This window comes from Lissotriton helveticus, chromosome 10 (genome assembly GCF_964261635.1).
Source record: "Lissotriton helveticus chromosome 10, aLisHel1.1, whole genome shotgun sequence".
Lineage (NCBI taxonomy): Eukaryota > Metazoa > Chordata > Amphibia > Caudata > Salamandridae > Lissotriton > Lissotriton helveticus.
This window is the reverse complement of record NC_136071.1, coordinates 915,266,257-915,288,872: the sequence shown is the minus strand read 5'-3', so window position 1 is coordinate 915,288,872 and position 22,616 is coordinate 915,266,257. Positions and strand designations below refer to the sequence as shown.

Below are 22,616 nucleotides of genomic sequence, written 5' to 3'. Positions count from 1 at the left end.
GGAGGGGTGGTAGCCCATAAATGGAGCACAAGCAACCACAAAATCTGTGACCTCTTTCAAACCTTCACTGTCGTTCCCTCTCCAACGCCTCAACCATCCTCATAGCACAGACTCAGTCTTGTGCTCTGCAGCACAACAGCAGATGTGCCCTTGGTGGGAAGTAGAGGTAAAGCAGTGGGCTCCTCAGCTCTCCCCAGTCTCTTATCCACCCAGGCAATTGCAGGTCACCTCTGTCCCCTGGAGCAGCGCCTAGGCAGCAGAAGACAGGTAGATTGCACCAGGGTGAACGAGGAGTGCTGGGAAAATACTCCTCACAAGATGGCAGTTAGCTCTGCCCCCTCAAAATTTGGGGCACCACTGACATTATTCAACAGCCCTATCACCTCCTAAACAGTTCCATCATTGCCAGCTCCACCACTGTTCCAGTAGTCCTCAATCAATGACTGGGCTCATTCTCCAATTTATTTAGCAAACTTATTTGCCATTGTGGGCATTAAACTTCAAGATTCAAGCTAAAGTATTCTGAGAGGAATCTTGTCAAGACCAAGGAAATTACCTCCAATCAAGCCTTCTTTGTGACATGTCTTCAGTACCCCACTGTCAGATTCTAGACAGCTGTATCCAGCAGGCAATAACTTTTTTAAAGCAGCCAAGAGCAGAAACAAGATATTTTCTTCAGTTTCTCCACCTCAGAAAATGATGCACACTTTACTTCTCAGAGTCCTCAAGAATCATAGCCAGAATGCACCAAATGCATGCTTTTGTGCATCCAGGAAGAATAGGATGTGTTAGAACTACTAGGTACGTACTAAGTCACACTTTTCAGTCAAAACCCTGTAGATGCTAATTTGTATACTGATGCAGTCTGCAGTAATGTTGTATCTTCTTCTGTTTGAGATCTCATCTCGTTGATGTCCACTATGATCTTATCCCAGCATTTGGTCATCCTTTAACTATAATATGTTTCGCGGAGAAAGCTATGTGCAGCATTAAGGTGGATTTGGGTTGATAGTCTGACCCTATTTCAGATACATATGTGGATTATATTAATGGTATTGAAAAAAGATTATAACCCTTGAAATTGGTGGAGGGAGGGAGTAGTGTCTGTCTGTGAATGTCCCATCTTTCTCTCCTACTGCCAAGAGCAAGAAAGCTGAGGAGGCAATGACATGTTGTAATAGGATGATGATATTCGATGCCTGCATCTGGTTTGGCCTGGTCACTGTACAAGATGCTATTGGTGCGGCGACGAGGACCATCAGATCTGACTTGGCAATAGCCCATTGTTCTCCACTGGGGCTAAGGGACTCCAACAGGTTTCTCCCAAGCCTCCGTGAATGGGCAGCAGGCTAAATTGAAAGTTCCACTCACTTCCATATAGATGAGGACGCAGGTACCAGAACCGCTAAACATTGGGTCACCTTGATAATTAGTAGTAATATCTTTCTGCAATGCCAGTACCTTAAAACAATAGAGGGATCCCAGGTATTATGTCACCAATGTGGTGCATGAGTCACAAGAGCAAAAGAACATGCAAGCTTTCCATTGTGGCAGAGAGCATTTATTGACCCCAAGGGAGGTAATCTTAGGGTTAGCAAGGCTGTCAACCTTCGGGAATTCCAGAGTTTCTGAAATTATTCAATCAGTCAAAATATAGTCCGTTTACATGCACAAATTGTGTATGCAAATAAATATGGCAAATACTGTGTGCTACAGAGTTAAAATCAATCATTCTTTTAAGGGCTAACAAAATGTTATGTAATAATGAATTAACTTTTTTTCTGTTTCTATAGGAGAGATGGTAAAACCTGAACCAACAAATTCAGCAATACCGGGTAAGATTTTTTAATTTTTTTTACTGTGTTTAGTCAATTAAATAAACATTTTCTTTTAGGAAGAAAAAATATTTGTATTCCCTGTTGTTTACTTCACCAATTATAAAAATAACAGAAAAGTCATGACGCTGCACTTGGAGGATAAATCAATCCAAAATTATCCCCACACGTCTCTAGTGTGTATTTTGAAGAGGATCCATGCCTCTACTTGCCATCTTGTCAAATATTATAAAATTGGATCACAGATAAGTAAAACCCTGTCAAAAACTACAATTAAAATAACTAATTTCAAGCCAACCAATCAGACAGTTTTACATATAAAAGAGAAGGAAAAGAAAAAACATACACTTCCCCAAAAAATAAAGTTTCTGTATGATGGTAAGAGTCTTTAGCCACTAAGGGCTGGCAAAAATGTGGTGTATCCAAAACAGTATTACGAGTCGAAAATGAAAGATTTATTTGTAAAAACAATATGTTAATAAGTTTGAATTACAAAACGATTTACTTTATGACTTTGTGTAGATTTGACACGTGGTGCCCATTTTCATTGGCCACACAGGTGCACATCGTTTTACAAACATTCTCTTATAAGAAAACACATTTTGGTGAGATTACTCACTGGATAATCTTGGTCCTTGGTTTTGTACCACACTCACCTTCTACATCTGGGTACTATAAAACTAGGTGATTTTTAGTAACACACTACTTTTTCGACTCACCTGTCCTGAGAATTACCATCTCACTCCACATCGTTACACACATTGCACAAGCCGCAATAGGAAACTGCATGTTTCCGACTGCCTACACGGTATTTGTATCATACTATGGTGGGTAGAACCGCCAACTACATGTCGGCAGTCTCCATCCCACAGTGATGGCGGTCTAACGCTTGTCCAAATGCCATCATAATGTGGCCCTATGCGTCTAATCCTAATTACAAAACAGATATTGGGACCCTGGCTCAGCAAAATATATGAGACTAAGGGCCACATGTATGACCATTTGATTTTGTGAGTTTTTGTGACTCACAATTAGAACCTTGCAAAATCATGTGTGTCAGACACATTTAGCAATTCCCAGTGGGTCGCAAATGACCTGCCTAATCAATATTCATGAGGCAGGTCGCAATTTGCGACCCATTGGAAATGGCTACAATCACAGGGATGGTGGCCTGCTGGGGTCAGCAGACCACTATGTCTGTTATTGCTTTTTTAATAAAGCAATATTTTCTTTTTGTAATGCAGCTCGTTTTCCTTAAAGGAAAATGGGCGGTATTACAAAAGTAAAAATGACAACTGCCTGCTATTAAAAATATGGTTTCATCCATATTCACAAAGGGGAAGGAGTCCATTGGGGAACCTTCCTGTTTGCGAATGGGTTACCACCAACTTGAATTTGGTAGTAACTGCGAATGTTTTGCGACCACATTCTTGTTTGCAAAACATTCCTACATACCAGTGTGTGACTCGCTAAGAGGAAGGGATGCCCTTAACATGCCCCTTCCTGATAGCCACTGGCAAACCCTATTTTACGAGTCAGTAATAGGTTACTGATTCACCAAATAGGGTCATTTCCGAATGATAAAATGCTTCATACATCTGGCCCCAAAAGCTTCAAGATAATAGAGGCTCACTAAAATTAACCTCTTTATTATATAATATTTTATAGGAAGAGATGCCTATTGAATACAGTGTAATGCAAAATTCAATAATTGAAAAACGTAATAAAACATTTTGAATAGCCCAGAATGAATAAGCATACCACACCAAAGTTGAGGACTGGGAACATTGTCCCTAGTGGCGAGGAGGAAGGTAATTTCTCTACTTCCCCTTTACATCCTACAATCACCTTTGCCATCACAGGAATATAAGGAATTCTTCATTGGAAAGATTTAACTACTCCTTCCTTGTTGACATCCCAAATACCCATTATATAAGCAGCTCTTGATGGGATGATGTGCTACTAATTTACTAAATAGTAAATTGTAGTAAACTGCCATTAAACGTTGAACATCCGGTGACAATATCTTTTTTTTTTTTTTTTTTAAGTTTTCAAAAACCTTTATTGCTTGGTAAGAAAGTGAACACAGCTGGTGGCCTACAACCTTCCAAGGGCCGGCCGCTCCATAAACTTATGTCAGTTAACACAGCGTCCCGCCAACAACCCCGCAGGGCCGGCCGCAGTTAAATCCTCATGGCTATCATATCAAAGAGAGCACAAATGACTTAAGTGGATACAGCATGGTGAAGTATGCATTATTGTAGTGCTGTGGAGCGCTCCACTTGTCCATAACTGTTAAACCCATAGGAACATTATCAACAATTTCTCATTGTAAGTCGTAAGCTTAGCGATCCTAAATAAGGTAACCATTTCAACCTATATACAGAGCACAGCCAGTACAGTGAAATCAGGTCAAGCAGCAAGCGACATCACGCCTCCCGTTCTCGCCAAACACTCAAGCCAAGTTAGACAATGAAAAACCTGTAAGGATAAGGAACCTGTCAGCACCATGCCTCATATCAATGCAGTGCAGTCAATTAACTTGCCTCAGTAGTCCCATTGCTCCCACCAGTGTAGAAGGTAAGTGTGGTAAGGGCCCTCGCAGCCTGTTTCAGTCGGCCTCAGATTCAGACTCCGCTCTAGCAAGCATATAAGCAGTGTATGGTCCCCAAATATCGGTAGGCCGAGAACCAGCCGGCAGTTCTTCGTGGTAACAGAGCAGTTGATCCCGGCAGTACGCCAGGTCCTTCAGCCAGTCTTGCAGGGCAGGTGCTCTCCTACCACCCCAACACACTGCAACCCTTTGTTTAGCCATTTGCAGCGACAGGCATACAAGTTTACGCACTCCCCTCGGGACCCCTGATATCAAGCCTAGGAGACACACTCGAGGGGTACAGTCAATCACAACCTCAGCCATAGCAGATACTGTCGCGACCACAGCAGCCCAGAATTCTCCCACCTTAGTGCAACCCCAAGCTAGATGCAGAAAGTCCGCAGGCCCAAGTCCGCAACGCGTGCAATTATCGGTTTCACGAAGCCCATACCTGCACAATTGCACCGGAGTATAATAGAGTTGATGCAAATACTTATAATGAATAAGTCGAAAATTGCCATTTGCTGCATAATTACCCGTCATGGAGCAGCACTCCTCCCATTCATCGTCCGTCAATGGGTGCTGTAACACCGCGTCCCATTTACTTTTGGAGCTAGCATCCAACACACCCTCATCTCGCTGCGCAGCTCTATATAACCGAGATACCAGCTTCGTTCTGTCTTTTGCCGAATAAAGGAGTTGCAACCCTTCCAGCACCGGAGGTTCTGCCGGAAAAGACGGATAGTGGCTCCGAAGTGCAGCTCGGAGTCGAATGTATATAAACGTAGCCATGCTGGCATTGCCGCCCTTTGCCAAAAAGGCCGCCAATGTGATAAAGGTGCCACCCTGGAATACATCCCCCATGAGGTGCAAACCGGCAGATCTCAGAAGGCGAAGCGCCCCTGTGTCCCCCAGCACTGATATGTGTTCATGCCACGAAAGGGGCATCGCCGGTGCATACAGGGGAAGTTTACCAGCACGCTGACCGAGCGCATTCCAGGCCACAGCCGTGCTACGTACCGTATCCACGTCGTTCCGTTCATATGCCGTTTGAGAGTTTACTATCATGGCTTGCAGCGGCAGCGGCCCGGACGCCCCGGCCTCCACAGCAACGTGAGGCGTATAGGGCGGAGCTGATATCCAATACGTGGCAAAATGTGCTTGGGCACACAGATAATAAAGATGCATGTCCGGAATTGAGAATCCTCCGAGCTCATATGGTTTCGTCAAAGTAGTCCAGCTCAGGCGTGGCTTCTTGCCCCCCCAGACCAAGCTTATCAGCAAAGAACGAAGCGTGGCGAAAAAATGGCTCTTGAGTGCTAACGGGGCATTTACAAATAGATACAAAAATCTCGGGAGGACTACCATCTTGATCAATGCCACTCGGTCAGCCAGAGACAGTGGTAGTCTTTTCCATCTATCCACCTGGTCCTCGAGCTTAGAAATCACCGTGCCATAGTTCACCCGAAGCATTTCATCTGGATCACGGTGTATCCAGATACCAAGATATCGGACCGGGTCGGTAGCCCATTCTAAGGGGAAGTTGAGCGGGAAGTGCACTGTGCTGTCAGTGAGTGGCATAATAATCGATTTCTCCCAGTTTATGGACAGGCCCGCAAACCACTCAAAGCGAATATATTCTCGTATCAACCCCTCCAGATAAATCTCAGGCTCCCTTACATACAATACCATGTCATCCGCGTACATGGACACAGCCAGCGGTCTCCGATCGAAACACAGGGCAGATTGCGAATGCCGTTGACGCAGGATACACGCTAAAGGTTCCATAATTAGCGCAAATAACAGAGGCGAGAGTGGACATCCCTGCCTAGTTCCGCGTTTAATGGGAAAAACGTCCGAAACATGTCCGTTGATCCTCACCCGGGCCACTGGGTCCGTATACAATAGCCTTACCCATTGGACAAAGACAAGAGGGACTCCCATGCGGCGTAGCACTGAGAACAAGAAATGCCACGCAATCGAATCAAATGCTTTCGCCGCGTCTAAAAAAACAGCGGCGGCTGGAAGTTCCGGTTTTATCAGATGGAGGACCGCGAACATAGCCCGCAAATTATTGGCAGTAGACCGGGAAGGAATAAAGCCCGATTGGTCCGGCAGGACCATCACCGGAAGAAGCAAGCGCAACCGCGTCGCAAGCACTTTAGCCAATATTTTCACGTCAGTATTCATTAAGGATAACGGCCTATAGGACTCACACTGATCAGACGGCTTGCCGGGTTTGGGCAGCGCGACTATGAGGGCCTCTCTCAACGTGTCTGGCAGACGCCCTTGCTCAAACGATTCCTCATACATTTCGGCCAGGTGCGGCAACAACTCGTCTACATATTCTTTATAGAATTCGGACGGGAGCCCATCCGTACCCGCTGCCTTCCCATTGGGTAGATCAGCTATGTTTTTCCGCAGCTCTTCAGCTGTGATGTGATGCATTAGAAAGTTTTGTTGAGCCGCAGAAAGCCAGACCAACGCCACCTCATCCAGATACTGGCTCACCGCATCCTCACTGGCTGTCGTCCTGTGGCCATACATTCCCCGATAATAATCTACAAATTGGTGAAGAATCCCCTCCGCGTCAGTCACGCTGCGATCATCTACCGTGATCCCTTGCACAGTATAGTGTTTCGCCCATGGTTCCAGAATACGCTCTGCTAGTGCACGACCTGGTCGGCCCCCCTCCCCATAATGCCGAGCTCTTCGTCGTTTGGCCAAATGGCAAGCCTCCTGATCACTCAACTTGTTATATTCGTCTACCTTAGATCGAATTTCGGCCAACGTCACATCAGAGGCAGAGGCATCATACCGGCGTTCCAGTTCCTTCAAGTCACGCTCTAAGCGCGCGATAGAGTTGCGTAATGACTTGAGTACTCCAGCTTGCTTCCCAATACACACCCCCCTAATAGTGACTTTGAACGCCTCCCATATAGTGCATTTAATCATCTCCGGACTCTCATTCTCAACAAAGAAAAGCGCTATCGCTTCACGCAAGTCTGTCTTAAACACCTGATCCAACAAGGCAGTGGGGTGTAATTTCCATGTGTAAGGCGCAGATGCATACTGCGGTATAGACAGTGTCAGTGCCACCGGAGCATGGTCCGACAGTGTACGTGGCAGATGTTCTACACCCTCTATCCATGCATTCACATCCCGCGTCACCAACCAGTAATCCAAGCGGGACCACGTGTCTCGTGCATACGTATAGCATGTGCCCTCTGTGTCCCCTGGGTGTCGCAGTCTCCACGCATCCACCAGTCCTATATCAGTCATACCATCCCGCAGCACTTTCGCAGACTTTTTCTCATGGGAGAGATGAGGAGTTTTCCTATCCACTTCGACATCTAGCACCACATTATAATCACCCCCACAGATAATGGCAGCAGGCGGCAGATCATATACCTTGTTCCACAGGACCCGAAAGAATTCCGGGTCGTCCGTATTAGGCCCATAGACATTAACCATAGTAAACAACTTGCCACAAAGCCTACCATGCAAAAGGATATACCTCCCCTCTTTATCGACCTCCTCACGCAGACTCTCAAACTGTATACCCCTCTTGATCAGGACCATAACACCCCGAGCATAGGAGGAATATGTCGTAGCTAATCGGAAACCAGCCCACTGCTTGGCCACAGAGACTGCCTTTTGAGTCGTTAAGTGTGTCTCCTGAAGGAAAACAACATGAGCATTGTGACGTGTCAGATACCCCAACACCTGTCGAATCTTTTTGGGACTATTGAGGCCTCTCACATTCCAAGTTAGCCAGTTGAGTGCACTACCGCTAGCCATCCTGAAAACGCATCACAGGACTAATGAGAGCTGAGACACTTAGCAGCGCGGAAATTCTATGAGAAATATACTGAGTCGTGGCGCGCAAGCTGAACCTACCCATCCAACCCCGCTGCGCTAGCAACTGGGTGTACAGCATAATAAAAACTCTGACATGGCCGTGTGTGCTCATCAAACCCTCCCAACAGGGGAGGAATCCAAAACATTCCCAAAACTGACCCCCCAGCCCCAACAACCCCCCTCCCACTTCAGCCACCCAATCTAGCCAAAGCCATCCCTTCCCGATCCCAAAGTCTCCATCTCCCCCCCTTCCATACAACATTTGGGGCACACCCATTGGAGAGACGCTAGGGTGCTCAGACCTCCCGTCACGGCCGTAACAGGAGGGGATCAAGCCTCAATTACTTGACATCCCAATAGAGTCAGAGCGTGATGGCAACATTCCAACCAATCGAAATCACGCAATGGATATCAAGGCCAACACCCTCCAGTATTCCCGAGATATGCATCCAACCTCCCGAGCCCAACCCAAGACTACCAGGCACCCCCATGACCCAGGGGCAGATCAACCATCAAACCAGCATCCGAGCATGCATAGAGTCCGCCCCCAACCCCCCGGAAACATAGACGCTGAACGCAGTCCCGTTAGTAGAGTGTTCGCACAGTAATGAAAGATGCCCAGGCAGTCGTCACATAGCCCCGTCTAGGGGACCCCGGAATATCCATAACACTGTTCAAAGTTCCTCATTGGCCCCCTCTTCCTCCCCATGCGTCGTGGCAGAGTCTCGCTTTTTCCGTTTAAGCTTTTTTGCGTAATCCATCGCCGCCTTCGGAGTATGAAATATTTTATTGTCAGCAGGGGCACCAATTCGAAGTCTTGCAGGATAGAGCATAGCATACGGAACCTCCTCCTTTCTCAAAAATTGTTTAACTGTGCCATACTCCTTTCTAGCCGCTTGCACAGCCGCCGTGAAATCCGGAAAAAACTCGAGCTTGTTTCCTTGGTGTTCGATGGCGCCCTTTTCCCTCGCCATACGCAAAATGGCGTCCCGGTCTCTGTAGTTCAGGAGGCGCGCGATGACAGGGCGCGGTGGAGTGCCCGGCGGCGGCACGGCCGCCAACGACCTGTGCGCCCTCTCAACAATGAACATGGTCGATAAGTGCTCTGTCCCAAAAATATCAGTAATAAGACGCTCCATATACACCTCCATTTTCCCCACATTTGTCGATTCCGGCAGGCCTGTGACGCGGATGTTGTTGCGTCTTGAGCGGGCCTCCAAATCCTCGTTCTTAGCCCTAATGACCGCCAGTAGTTTATCCATGTCGGAGGTTTTGCCCGCAATCTCCGTGAGGCCCTCTTCAGTGGCCGAGACCCTCTGCTCAACTTCCCCCATGCGGGCGTTATGTTTTTCCAGTTGCGAAGACATGTGATCAAGGCGGTGGGTCACCGCCGACATGGCGCCTTCAATAGATTGCAGCGTTTTCTGCATGGCTGCTAACGTGTCCTCTAGTTTAGGCGCCCCTCCAGTAGCCGTTTCAGATTCCGAATCAGAGGCCGCTTTTTGCGACTGTTTGGCCAGTCTGCGCGAGTCAAAATTTATTTTCGTTTGACCTCTGTCCGGCTTGCCCATGTTGAGATGTGGTCAGCTCCTCGCACCACAGGAATATAGACGACCAGATAATCCCCAGAGCCCCTCAGGAATAGCAGGGTGTTAATGTCCCAGTGCCTCTGTACACACCCACCACACTTATGAAGGAAAGCGACTCACGACGTGGCAGGACTGTGCAACAAAAAACAATTGTCCAGCAGATTACCAGGCCCCTCTGTAATCAGAGCCCCGAACAGAAGCTCCCGTCCTGGGCCACGTTGTAATTGAGGTCGGGGATCTCCGGCCTGCACGCCGTGAGGTTGCCGGTCAAAAAATGGCAGCTCGGTGAAGGCAAGGTCCACAGGAGTCTCCCCGGTCACCACAGGCCGTCTGCCGCACCCCCTCCAGGCACCCCGCCCGTCCCTCCCGTCCCGACCACAGCTCGCAGAGCAAGGGCGCGCGCTAGGCCCACAACCACCTCCGCGGTCCCAGGCAGCGCCCGATCCCAGCCTCACTCACCGCAGCCGGAGCCGAGAGCGTCCGGACGCCGCCCGCACCTTCACTCCGGATTTCGCTGCTGGCCGCTGGAGCCCAGCCGTCCCCCGGGGCACCGCTCGCGGCTCCTCCCAGGCAGCCTCCGATATTCTCCCGGTATTTGTTCGCCGTCTGCGGGCCAGGCTCACCGCAGGATGTTTCAGGCAGACCGCACGTCCCCGGAGCCGCTTCCGCTGGGCTCCGACACTAGGGGAGAGCCGGGGCACAGCCTTACGCGGTTATCTCCACCACTCTGCAGGCCCGCCACGGGCCCAAGGATATCGATCGATCCTCGGGGCTCAGAGGCTCCGCAACCGCCACAGAGCTCTGGGTGAGCTGGGGATAGCCAGCCGCCTCGGCCGGGCCGTTCAGGCTGCAGGATGCACAGGATTAATGTAGGATGTTTACTTGATCCGACGGAGCCTCACTAAAGTGCGGCCATCTCGTCTCGCGCCCTCTAGCGCCCCCCCCCGGTGACAATATCTATGTAGGGTATCTGATAGGCTTTATGTTGTGCATGTTGTGTACCCCAAAGCATTATTAAATAAAGCAATAAACAGGGCACAATCCCACCTGCAACTGAAAAGGCTGTGATCTGCCTTCACACAAAGGGCTTGTCACCATCACATTGTCACTACTTGCTTGGAGCCAGGGCACGGGAGACAGGAAATTCAAAGCACTTCAAGAGAAACCTCTCGAAACTTCACCCAACTTCAAAGGGGGCACCAGATATAAAAAAACGGGCCCTCGGACCCACTCTTCAGGTCACTTTCTGGACCTGTGGAAGGAATCTCAGAGGACTGCCTGCCTCTGTGACTTGCTGTGCACTCTGACAAAAACAAAGAAAGCACCAGATTTGTTCCTTTTGCTTAGGTAGAAAGATAAATAAGGTAGACCACTGTGACATTTGGAACCATAATCAAGAAAGAAAATATGTTTTTACCAGGTTCAAAAACATCAAGTCACTTTTACCCAAACTCCATCCTTTTTGAAACAGCACTTGCTTCAGGAATCATTCATTTCACAGTATCACCGAAGAACATCCATTGAGCCAATTCAAAATTTTCATGCCTTTGAACATATTTAAGAAGTAGCATTGTTGCATTTAATGAACCATAATTAAAAGAACCAATCAGAGAAAACCTTTACATTGTTCCCAGGACCCCACTTCCTGCTTCAGCCTTCATTAGCATCTTCATACGGTTAGAGTGCATCCTCAGTTGTAAGCCTTTATTGCCAATGAACACAGAGGCCATGGAAGTCACTTCAGACACCCTTTGTTAAATTCTTGAGTAAATTAGCTGATGATTGAGTGAATGACTCAGTTGTGAAGATACATTGTTTCCAGCCGGCATATGCATCTGCAGTAGGATAGGAAATGGTCAAGCATGGAATCAATTATATTTATGTAGGTCTTAATTTCAGTCTACCACAAAACATTGTAATACACCTGAGTATTGAAACCATTCATACAGAGCCTCTGTCTCTTGGCGATAAACCATATTAGATGATTAACTAAATGTACGCTCCAGGATGTGATGCCTTCTAAGTGGCAACACGAGGGCTCTGCCTACAGGAAATAGCTGGAGTCCAAAAAACACTTGTGCATGAGATTGAAAACTCAAAACTCTGAATGCCAGATTGCTAATCTAGATAAGGTAGCAGCCGGGGATGCTTCCAAGAACTGTGCACTTACAGAGGCTAAAACCCATTATGTGACCCTTCTTGAGCAATTGCGTTGCTTCAACCTCAAAGCTTACATGATTAGGTCAAGTCCAGTTGTCACCTTGCATGGCTGGATTCCCACTCCGGGTTGATCCTAGAGATCACCTCGCCCACTGGTGCTACTCTACATACTCAACATGACGTCCCGATGCCTTCTTTACCGACTACTCCTCTACCAATGCAGCAGACCCCCATCCGTCTGCTGGGGTAGTCTGCTCGTTCCTGGCAGGGCTTTTTCCTGCAAGTTCCTGGCACGTGTACTGCATACCAGCTTTGGTGGTCAAGAGGCGACAAGAATATATCAGTTGTCTCAAAATAGCAGATCTAAAGATCAATTTTTTAATAGTTTTCTTTCTCCAGACAAACGCTATTCTCTTTTTAAAATTTGGAAACTTAACTTATTTGTGTGATTTAGGACTCTCAGGACCTTCTGAAAGGCTGGCTATAGATACAAGGGTTTTTGAAAAAAGTAATAACTATGTAGCATTTGAGATCCCTTTTGTATTATATGACATGAGTAACATATCACTACATTCTCAAATTATTTTAAAATAAGGTGTATTAAAAAGCTTAGATAAATTAAAAGCAGAATTTTAATTACCTGACATACCTTTTTTCAAATGTTTGTAGATTAGAAACTACCTTAATAAATTATTTACGAAGCACAGGTAGACTATGATGAGGGAATGCAAATTATTGAATTATTTTTCCTAGAATACACGGTTAAATATAATTGAGTTTGGTCTGGAGCCTGAACGTATAGAGAGGGAGACACATCACTAATGTGCATGAAACAGGTATGTTCAGGGATCATCTACTACGGACGTGGCCATCATCCGTGGGCTGAAACATTTTTATAGAATACGTAATTTCGTGTACACAATCTGAATATGTCATCACTACAAGCCTTACCTTTAAAAATAATGACCTGTATCCTGTAGGGATGTCTCGGTCTTCGTCATTCTTATTCAGCAAACACAGATGTTATCAATGTAGGTCAGCGACCATTTTATGTAAAACGTATCTGGCATGGTAGTTTGACTTTATGCCTCACATGTAACTTTTTAAAAATATTTTTATGGAGAATGCATCCTCTAAATTAATGTCTTTTTGTCTTTCAGAATATGTGATTCTCGATGATGGATGGATAGTATACAACGATTTTCATTACTATGTTAATACCCAAGAACTCCCAATGGAAAAAGCCAGAGAGTTTTGCAGGAAAAACTTTGGAGACCTTCTTGTTATTGATGGTGAATCTGAGAGAAGGTTCTTATGGCGATATGTAAGAATTCATTAATCAATATAACCTATAATTGAATGGTGGTAACATGTGATGCCTTTAATCTAAAAAATAAAATTAATGTACCAAGAGAGGTCAATATCCCAAGAGATCTGGAAACAGAGACACATATGGTAATGGTTTTACATGACAATATAGTCAATGCAGAATGTCTTAGGTACTCACAGTTAACATATGTTACAGGATTTCACGCCACCCTATTTGCTACTATCAGGAAGATACTGTGCCAAGTTGGCATGAGACTATGGAAAGCTACCTGTTCTGGGATTGTTTTAGAAAAGCTGACTGGAAATTTTGAGCTGGGAGAAGGTGGTAAAAGGGCAGTACTGAGGGTATGTGTAAGCAAGTTGAAGTTGAATCCATGAACTGTGTGACTCTGGGACATGAAAACAGTGGATGTGACAGCATGCGAATGACATATGAAAGATGGAGCACATGGGGATGACTGATCTTAGCTGGTGACTCCCTCTGATGCCACAGAGCCCAAGCTGAGCTCCCACAGCCAGCCGAATATTGAGATTGCAATCTCAGGCCCATGTCCGGGTTCAGGATACAGACTATGCTGTCCTACACAGTACTCTAATATCCATTTTCCACTCAGGCCCGGGTATGTTCTCCCAGGAAAGAAAGCGTGATCAAAGTTGTTAAGAAGGCAACATGATAAAAAGGCTGCTGTCTGCTGGTTGGAAAATCATGTATGTTTATGGTGGGTTCCCGTTAGTTGTTTACCAATAAGTGCCACAGGCTATGACACCAAGGGGCATATTATCTAGGGTTAGCGATTATTATCGCCGAGAGTGCTTATGACGCTTTATTTTAACGCCGGCTATCGCTGGAATGTCTCTCCAAGCTAGCTCTGTATTACCAACGCTATGGCGATAAATATTCCAACGATAGCAGGCAAATGGCCAAACATCACCTAAGAAACAGTGATGTCCCTCCCAAAACGGTGATGATCTTGGTGATAAGGCCCTGTGGCCTTAACCCCATGATCCTCCTCCCATGTTAGGTATGCCTAACACAGGAATTTAGCAGACGTTAAATTCCTGCGTTAGGCCAGGGGTAGCGCGATTATTATCATCGCTACCCCTCCTTGCTAATATCATGAAGCTGCCTTCGCGATATTTTCCCATGTTGTTTCTGTCAGCCACGCCTACTTTGCATCTCATTATCGATGCGTAGCGAATGGTGACAGAAATGGTAGATGAATCAAGGATACATTCGCTTGCGTGTCCTTGGTAATAATGCGATAGGATTATCGCCGCTTTTCGGCCAAAAATGGCCGCTAAAGCGGCAATAATTCTCTTTATGATATGCTCCCATGGCTTTCTTTTTCCACATTTGATCAAGGTAGACAACATTTGGGCTCTGAACGTGCAACATCGATCTAATGAACAGTAAAACTAAAGGGTAGGAATCAAAAGGGGAAAGCAGGGGTTTGGCAAACTCGAGAAGAGAAAATTAAGACACTTTTTAAAAAACTTGAGAGCTGTACTGTAATAAGCTATTTGTTGCAAGATAGATCTGACACTGCATAGATAACAGGTATAAATTGTACTTGTGCACAGTGATTAATTTGTAAAAAAAAAAAAGACAAAAGAAGTGCCAAGGCCCACGACTTCTGCAGCACACATAGATAGATCAAATTGCTTGTAAAGATTGTTTATGTGCAGGAAGGTGTCCCTTCCTGCACATAAACAATTGCCCCAGCAGCACAGGCACCCTGGCAAAATGGTGCTAGGGTGCTTGTGCTGGAGCTAAGCAGCTTTTAAAGCGCCAGAGCAAGGGAAAACACAGGGGTGTGCCGCATTGTTGAAAATACTGTGCATCCCTTCATTTTGAAACTGTCGGAATGTGGTGTTACTAATTTTGGCATAACACTGCGCTCCAACAGTTTCTTGGAAATATGCCTCTAAGTGTCGGTGCTGCACACTGGAATCCACTGGCTCAAATTAGGCACTGCTTGTACAATGTTGATGAATAAAATCACAAGAGTAGTTGTATCTATCACAGGTGCCAGGGTGGTACTCATTGCAAATGTGAATCTGTGAAACTACACTATTTGAGATATCACACATCCATTATTTGATGAGTCACGCATGCTGGTGACATCAGTTCCACTTTTATGCACCATGGAGATGCAAGACCCCGAGCCTACAAGAAATTGCCTGTTTTTTGACATTTTCTAATTTTCTCAAACTTATTTATGTCTATGACCCACGTCATGAGGAATATACCTGTGTGCCAAATTTCGTCAACCGATGTCCATGTCTGACCTTTGTTGTGAGTGTATTTGATACTTGAGAAACATTCAGAATACATAATGCTTTCGATGCACCCTAAAGCTAACAGGGAGAGTGAGGTGATGCTCATGTGGCTTCTGCTTAAGAGGCTAGATCCAGAATTCCATCTAAGAGAAAGTCTCTGGTTCGAAGATAGCACAAGATTGAAAAGTAGTAGAAGTGCTCTCACCTACTCTTCTTCGCATCATAGGCACAAAAGACAAAACAAGAAATATTCCAGCACAAAACAAGAAACAGATCCAGAGACTGGTATTTATTTAACAGTTTGCGTTTAGTGCCCTCATGATGAATGATAAATTTCACCCAGAGTGAGACCTCCGGATGAAATTCTGCCACGAGCAATTGCAATTGACTCCAGGTTGGGAATGATCAGATCTGTAAATTCCAGACTCAATGATTCTTGGTCTAAAGATATCCTTCCTCTCTTTGATGCTGCCTGTACTGTGGCATCAGCACAGACCAACAATTGACCAATCGCTGTAGCAGCACAGGGGTGAGGGAGTGCTCCCTACAAAAAGCACACGCTTTTCCTGACTCTCCCACACTCACCGTTCGGTCTCTATTGACACTCTCACTGACATTTTCCACGCCTCAGGACAGCTGAAAAATGCACGGTTTTATCCCGGTAATCCGGGGAAAAACACATGGTAAAGGCCTCTGTATCTTGGGTTCCATGTTATTATTCCCCACTGTGCAAAGAAAACATGTGCACAGTGGATTCTGGTGAGGGAATTCGGTCAGAATCGTGAATTTCACTGCTTCAATATTCTCACACTAAAATCCACGAAACGCATAATGAAGCCCATAGTGTAAAGCTCGCTGGAGAGCTAGAGTGCTGAATGTAGAGTGAAGCGCTGAGATACACTACATGATCATTTACAATTACGTGGAACATAAAGGGACAAGCTGTTTCCCATCACATAGGGAGGTGCTTCCTCTCTCTATAAGAGGCATATCTAGTGTTCTGTTCTGAATTGTGTAACAATGGGAGTAGTTCTGATGTTAATCAGGATGTTAATCTGGATCCCAAGTTCCAAGACTGAGAAGACCTGCTTCTTGCGTATAATTTTTTGTATTTCTCATTTTCAAGACTGTTGATGACTTACTCTTGTATGGCATATCCCATTTGAGAATGGCCTCATCTTAATTCTCCAGTTAAGTTCCAAAAGAAAGAAAAATTGGTTGTGTAGTTCCCTATTACTGTAGGTACATGTACTATGGTTTTGTTGAATGGAGAGCATTATCAGTTTTTCGTAATGACTTCAAAAAACCTTAGGATATTTTTGGAAAGGTGTTGGCTATAGCATTTTCCACAGCATGCAAATAGATTACGCCACACGTTTAAGCTGCAGTTGAGCATATCTTTATTCTCCAACATTAATTCATACTCTTCCCTTTATGGTATACTTCCCAAACCACACCCTAACACCTCCCCTGTATTGTACGTAGTTCCTGCTCATACTCTGCCCAGGACCACCATGGTCCTTGTGTGTCTCGCACAAATATGCTACATGTCCCCCTTTGTTTTACAAAAAGTGGCAGACATCGAATAAATCACATCTCCTTAATCAGTCTGCGAGAATCTCACACTTGTCTGCCAGCTCATGTGATCTGGAGTTATTGAGATCCACCCTCATCAGGCAAAGGAGGCACAGGCTCCTGGAGCCAGAACTGAAGGTGTGGTCACTTCTGAGGTAGTTTCAGGAGCTGGCCCGTGATAAGGTAGGTGTTTGAAATGTGATGTGTCCCGAGTAATGGATTTCCCAGACCTACGTGCTGTCACCATCTCTCCCTTGTGTGCCACCACCTGTAAAGGATCAGTGGTGAATGGGGTGCCTGTCTTTCATATCTGTCTCTGCTTTACCAGTACCCAGTCTCCTTTGTCAAAGACTGTTTACTGGGTATGTCAGGGCTGATTAGCATATACTTTCATATTACTATGATGAGCAGCGTTAGTGTCACAAAGTTTGTCAGTGCACAGGGACCGATCTGATGTCCATTGAAGTAGTTTTGTTGTGATTGCTCTCCTGAACAAGGTAGCTGGACTCTCACCTGTTGTGGAGTGAGGAGTTCACAAATAGGCCAGGAGGGCCTGGTACATTGCTTGCCTCAAGCTAATTCCTTCCATGGACCCTTGTTGGATTGCCCAAAAATCGTTCAACTACACCATTGGCTTGAGGCTAGAGAGGTCTACTCTTTTGCTTTTTCACGTCGACTTGTGCAGGAAACTCTTTACACTTTATATTGTTGAAGGGCGGGCCATTATCTGGCTTGAGGATCCTGGGGATACCCTAGGTTACAAAGATGTCATCAAGCCGTTCTATGACCTTATAATGAGTTGTCAATGACAGCGTCTCCAACAAGGGGAAACACAAATATTCGTCTATGACTACCATGAGATGCTGTCCGTCTCCCAAAAGTCCAAAGAAGTCAACTGCAATCCTCTCCCAATTATGAGCAGGGAGGTCAGACATTGTCACTGGGTCCTGATTCACCTTGGGGACAGGTAATTGCAGATGTAGAATGCTTTCAATTCCTTTTCTACTCACTCATCTAGTCAAGAGAACAACACTCTCCCAATGCTCTTTGGTGGCTACTATGCCATGGTGAACTCGAAAGACAAGGAGAGTAACCCTAGACTGCCCATAAGGGACAGGATGGTATACACATAAACAATTGCAGCTCACTTTGGTGCACTTTAATTACATAGACCCCATTAAAAGCTCTTCGTGAACAAACTGGAAATGCACTAAAGGTTTTTACAAAACGTGTGTAAATAATCTCTGTAACACTCTATAATTAAAAAATATGTATATTTGTTTCACTTTTAATTATTTACCATGGCATTTATATATCTTCTATGCATTTAAAAAAACAATCACGAATTAAAAAGACTTGCTTGTTCTTCATCCAACTGCAATCATTTATATTTTGCAATAATGCACAGAAGATTAAAAAAATCAACATTAAACTTTCAAAATTCACAGTGGTACAGAACGCATTTAAAAATAAAGAAGAATCCGTCTACCCGGGGTTTCGGTGTACAACGAAATGGTTCATAATACCTTTTTCAGGACACGATGTATATATAGTATAAAGATTCTAAAAGACAGAGTGATGCATATCACTCTTTGCATTTAGTATATTCACCTTTTCCTTTACTTTTTTGAACAAAGTCTATTATTCTGAACCCCAGTTCACTCCATTTATCCTCAAAATTGCATCCCTTCATTGCATTAGTGACAGCCTCCCCTCAATGTAATGTTGCCAGACATGTTTGGGGATAAACCTTACTATTGCTATTTCGCAAACTAGCCCCTTCCTGCAAACAGGGATATCCCTCATATTTTATTGGGCATGTTTAGTTGAATACCTGTTGTGGATCTTCAGCATCATATACAGTGCTCAGTTGGGCTTATTGGTCCACAAGTTCTTTGTGCAAGCTTGGTTATCTAATGTTGAATAAAACAGCCCTTTCTCATACATAAGTCCCCGGCACGGCATGCTTTTATATTCTTCACTCCAGGGGTCCACATCTATTAACTCGTGGTCAGTGTTCTAGAACAATAAGAAGATATTTTATGACCCATGATTACTCAAGGCTCCATAGGTTCATTATCTATAATGCTACTCTGCCTACCTCACTTATTCGTGATGTTTGTACGACCTCCTGCGTAATTATTATTTGTTTAAAAATTATGTTATCACCCATCTTATCAAATTCATTATATCAAAGGGAGATATTAGCCACTGGTGATTCTGGTCCCAAAACGATCCTTCTGCAGTCTTTACATTCAAAAGAGCATCTATTAACATAGAACTGTTAACTATGCATCCCAGTCTGTTTCCCACCAGTGTTAGTAATTCTCAGTTTTATAGTCCCTGTGATTTCACATGGCACCCTGGTGCCAATCTCTGCCTCCTTCCTTCAACTCTTTTTGCTGCACGGCTACCAGCGGTCAAAAAGAACTACCACGCGGTGGTGGAGATTGGCACCAGGGCGCCACGTTGCATTAGCACACAGTAGGAAGAGCAGCTAATTGAGTGCAGAGCAGATACTGGGGCATCTTGAATAAAAAGTCTAAAACGAAATCACAGGGGACTATACAATTGGCTCAGGCACATGAATACTCACCCATCTGCAGCACCCTTGAGCCACACAGCCTATTTTGTGAGAGGGGCGAACTTTAAGTGCTGAACTGTATTGCTAGCACTTTGGGGCACATACATCAAGGTAATCATTTGTGATTAACAAATAGCGAATTTTAAGGATTCACTATTTGGTAATCGCAAATGCCCATCAATCAATCAATCAATCAATCAATCATAACACTTGTAGAGCACACTACACACCTGTGAGGGTCTCAATGCGCTGGGGGTGTGGGGGGGTCCTGCTAGTGATCGAAGAGCCAGGTCTTGAGGAGTCTCCTGAAGCCAGTAGGTCCTGGGTCTGACGTAGGTTGGTGGGGAGGGTGTTCTAGGTCTGGGCGGCGAAGCGGGAGAAGGATTTGCTGCCAGTGGTCGCTCTTCGGATGCGGGGGACTGTGGCGAGGGCGAGGCTGGAAGAGCGGAGCTGGCGGGTGGGGGTGTAGAAGTTGAGTCCAGTGTTGAGTTACGCTGGGCTGGTCTTGTGGAGAGCTTTGTGTGCGTGAATAAGGAGCTTGAATGTTATCCTCTTGTTGACGGGGAGCCAGATCAGGTCTCTCAGGTGTGGTGTGATGTGGCTGTGCCGGGGGATGTTGAGAATCAGGCGTGCCGAGGCGTTCTGGCTGTGTTGCAGCCATCCCATGAGCTGCGTAGAGGGCGTTTCCGTAGTCCAGCCTGCTGGTGACGAGGGCCTGGGTGACTGTTCTTCTTGTCTCAGTGGGGATTCACTTGAAGATCCTGCGGAGCATTCGGAGGGTGTTGAAGCAGGGTGAGGAGACAGCGGTGACCTGTTTTGTCATGGAGAGGGTGGAGTCGAGGATGACCCCTAGGTTGCGTGTGTGGTCGGTGGGTGTCAGGGCTATTCCTACGGTTGCAGGCCACCAGGAGTCATCCCAGGCTGAGGGGGTGGAGCCAAGGATGAGGACCTCCATCTTGTCCGAGTTCAGCTTCAGTCTGCTGTTCCTCATCCATTCGGCGACGGCCTTCATTCCTTCGTGGAGGTTGGTCTTGGTGGTGTGAGGGTCTTTGCTGAGGGATATGATCAGCTGGGTGTCGTCGGCGTAGGAGATGATGTTGAGGTCGTGCTGTCAGGCAACGTGGGCGAGGGGTGCCATGTAGATGTTGAACAGCATCAGGCTGAGGGAAGAGCCCTGGGGTACGCCGCAGATGATTTCGGTGGCCGTGAAGTGGAAGGGGGAGGCGAACGCTCTGAGTTCTGCCAGAGAGGAAGGATGTTGACCAGTCCAGGGCCTTCTCTTGGATCCCAGCGTCGTGTAGGCGTGTGCGTAGTGTGTGGTGGCAGACCGTGTCAACGGCGGCTGACAGGTCCAGGAGGATGAGGGCTGCTGTTTCTCCATTGTCAAGCTGGGTCCTGATGTCGTCCGTGGCGGCGATGAGGGCGGTCTCGGTGCTGTGGTTGCTGCGGAACCTGGACAGGGACGGGTCCAGGATGTGGTTACCCTCGAGGAAGCGGGTCAGTTGTTTGTTGACGATTTTCTCTGTGTCCTTAGCCGGGAATGGGAGCAGGGAGATGGGTCAGGAGTTCTTGAGGTCCTTGGGGTCCGCCTTGGGTTTCTCGAGTAAGGCGTTGATCTCGGCATGCTTCCAGCTTTCTCTGAAGGTTGCTGTCTCGAAGGAGGTGTTGATTGTTTTCCGAAGATGGGGTGCGATGGCTGTGCTGGCTTTGTTGAAGATGTGGTGGGGGCATGGGTCCAGTGGTGATCCGGAGTGGATGGTGTTCATGGTCTCGGTGGTTTTCTCGTCATTGACGTTGGTCCAGGAGAGCAGGCGGTTGGTGCAGGTGGTGGTCGTGGGGGCGGTGGTTTTCGGGGTGATCATAGCGTTGAAGCTGTTGTGGATGTCACTGATCTTGCGGTGGAAGAAGATGGCCAGTGAATCGCACAGGTCTTGCGAAGGCGGAATGTCGTTGGTGTTGGAGCTGGGGTTGGAGAGTTCCTTCACGATGTTGAAGAGCTCTTTGCTGTTGTGTGCATTGTTATCCAGGCGGTTTTTGAAGGAGGCCCTCTTGGCGGTTCTGATGAGTTGATGGTGTCTGCGGGTGGCATCCTTGTGGGCTGCGTAGTTGTCCAGTGTTCGTTCGCGGAGCCAGTTCTTCTCCAGTTTTCGGAAGGTTCGATTGGAGGCCTGGAGGCCGCCTCAACTTCTACGCTCCCACGCGCCAGCTCCGATCGACCAGCCACGCCCTCGCCGCTGTCCCCCGCATCCGAAGAACCACCACAGGAAGAAGGTCCTTCTCCTACCCGGCCGCCAAGACTTGGAACTCCCTTCCGACCCACCTCCGCCTGACCCAAGACCACCTCGCCTTCAGGAAGCAGCTCAAGACCTGGCTGTTCGAGCAGTAGCGGACCCCCTCCCCCCAGCGCCTTGAGACCCTCCGGGTGAGTAGTGCGCTATATATATAAATGATATGATTGATTGATTGATTGAGGTCCTCGGTGCACCAGGTGACGTTCTTGCTGGTGTGGTTGTTGATGGGTGTCTTGAGCGGGGCGAGGGTGTTGGCGCAGTCGTCGATCCACTGTCTAAGGTTGCGGGAGGCGGTGTTTGGGTCGGCGGAGTCGGCAAGTGGGTTCTGGGCGAGGGTGTTGGTTAGCTGCTCTTCTGTGATCTTGCTCCAGCAGCGATGGGGCATTTGTTGGGTGCGGTGGTGTGTGGTGGGTTTCCTGAAGGTGAAGTGGATGCAGTGGTGGTCAGTCCAGTGGGGTTCGGTGGTGTGCCTGAAGGAGACGTGGGGGCTTGCGGTGAAGATGGGGTCCAGCATTTGGT

At 46.7% G+C, this 22,616-nt stretch overlaps 1 protein-coding gene across 1 annotated transcript in view; it reads left to right on the top strand.

Moving 5' to 3' along the window:
• LOC144784639 (macrophage mannose receptor 1-like) overlaps positions 1–22,616 on the top strand; it is a 949,320-nt gene that overhangs the window by 421,080 nt on the left and 505,624 nt on the right. The window contains exons 16-17 of the mRNA XM_078663568.1: positions 1,794–1,835; positions 13,199–13,362. Coding sequence (XP_078519694.1) covers positions 1,794–1,835; positions 13,199–13,362 — 206 coding nt within the window. The remainder of the gene's footprint in view (positions 1–1,793; positions 1,836–13,198; positions 13,363–22,616) is intronic.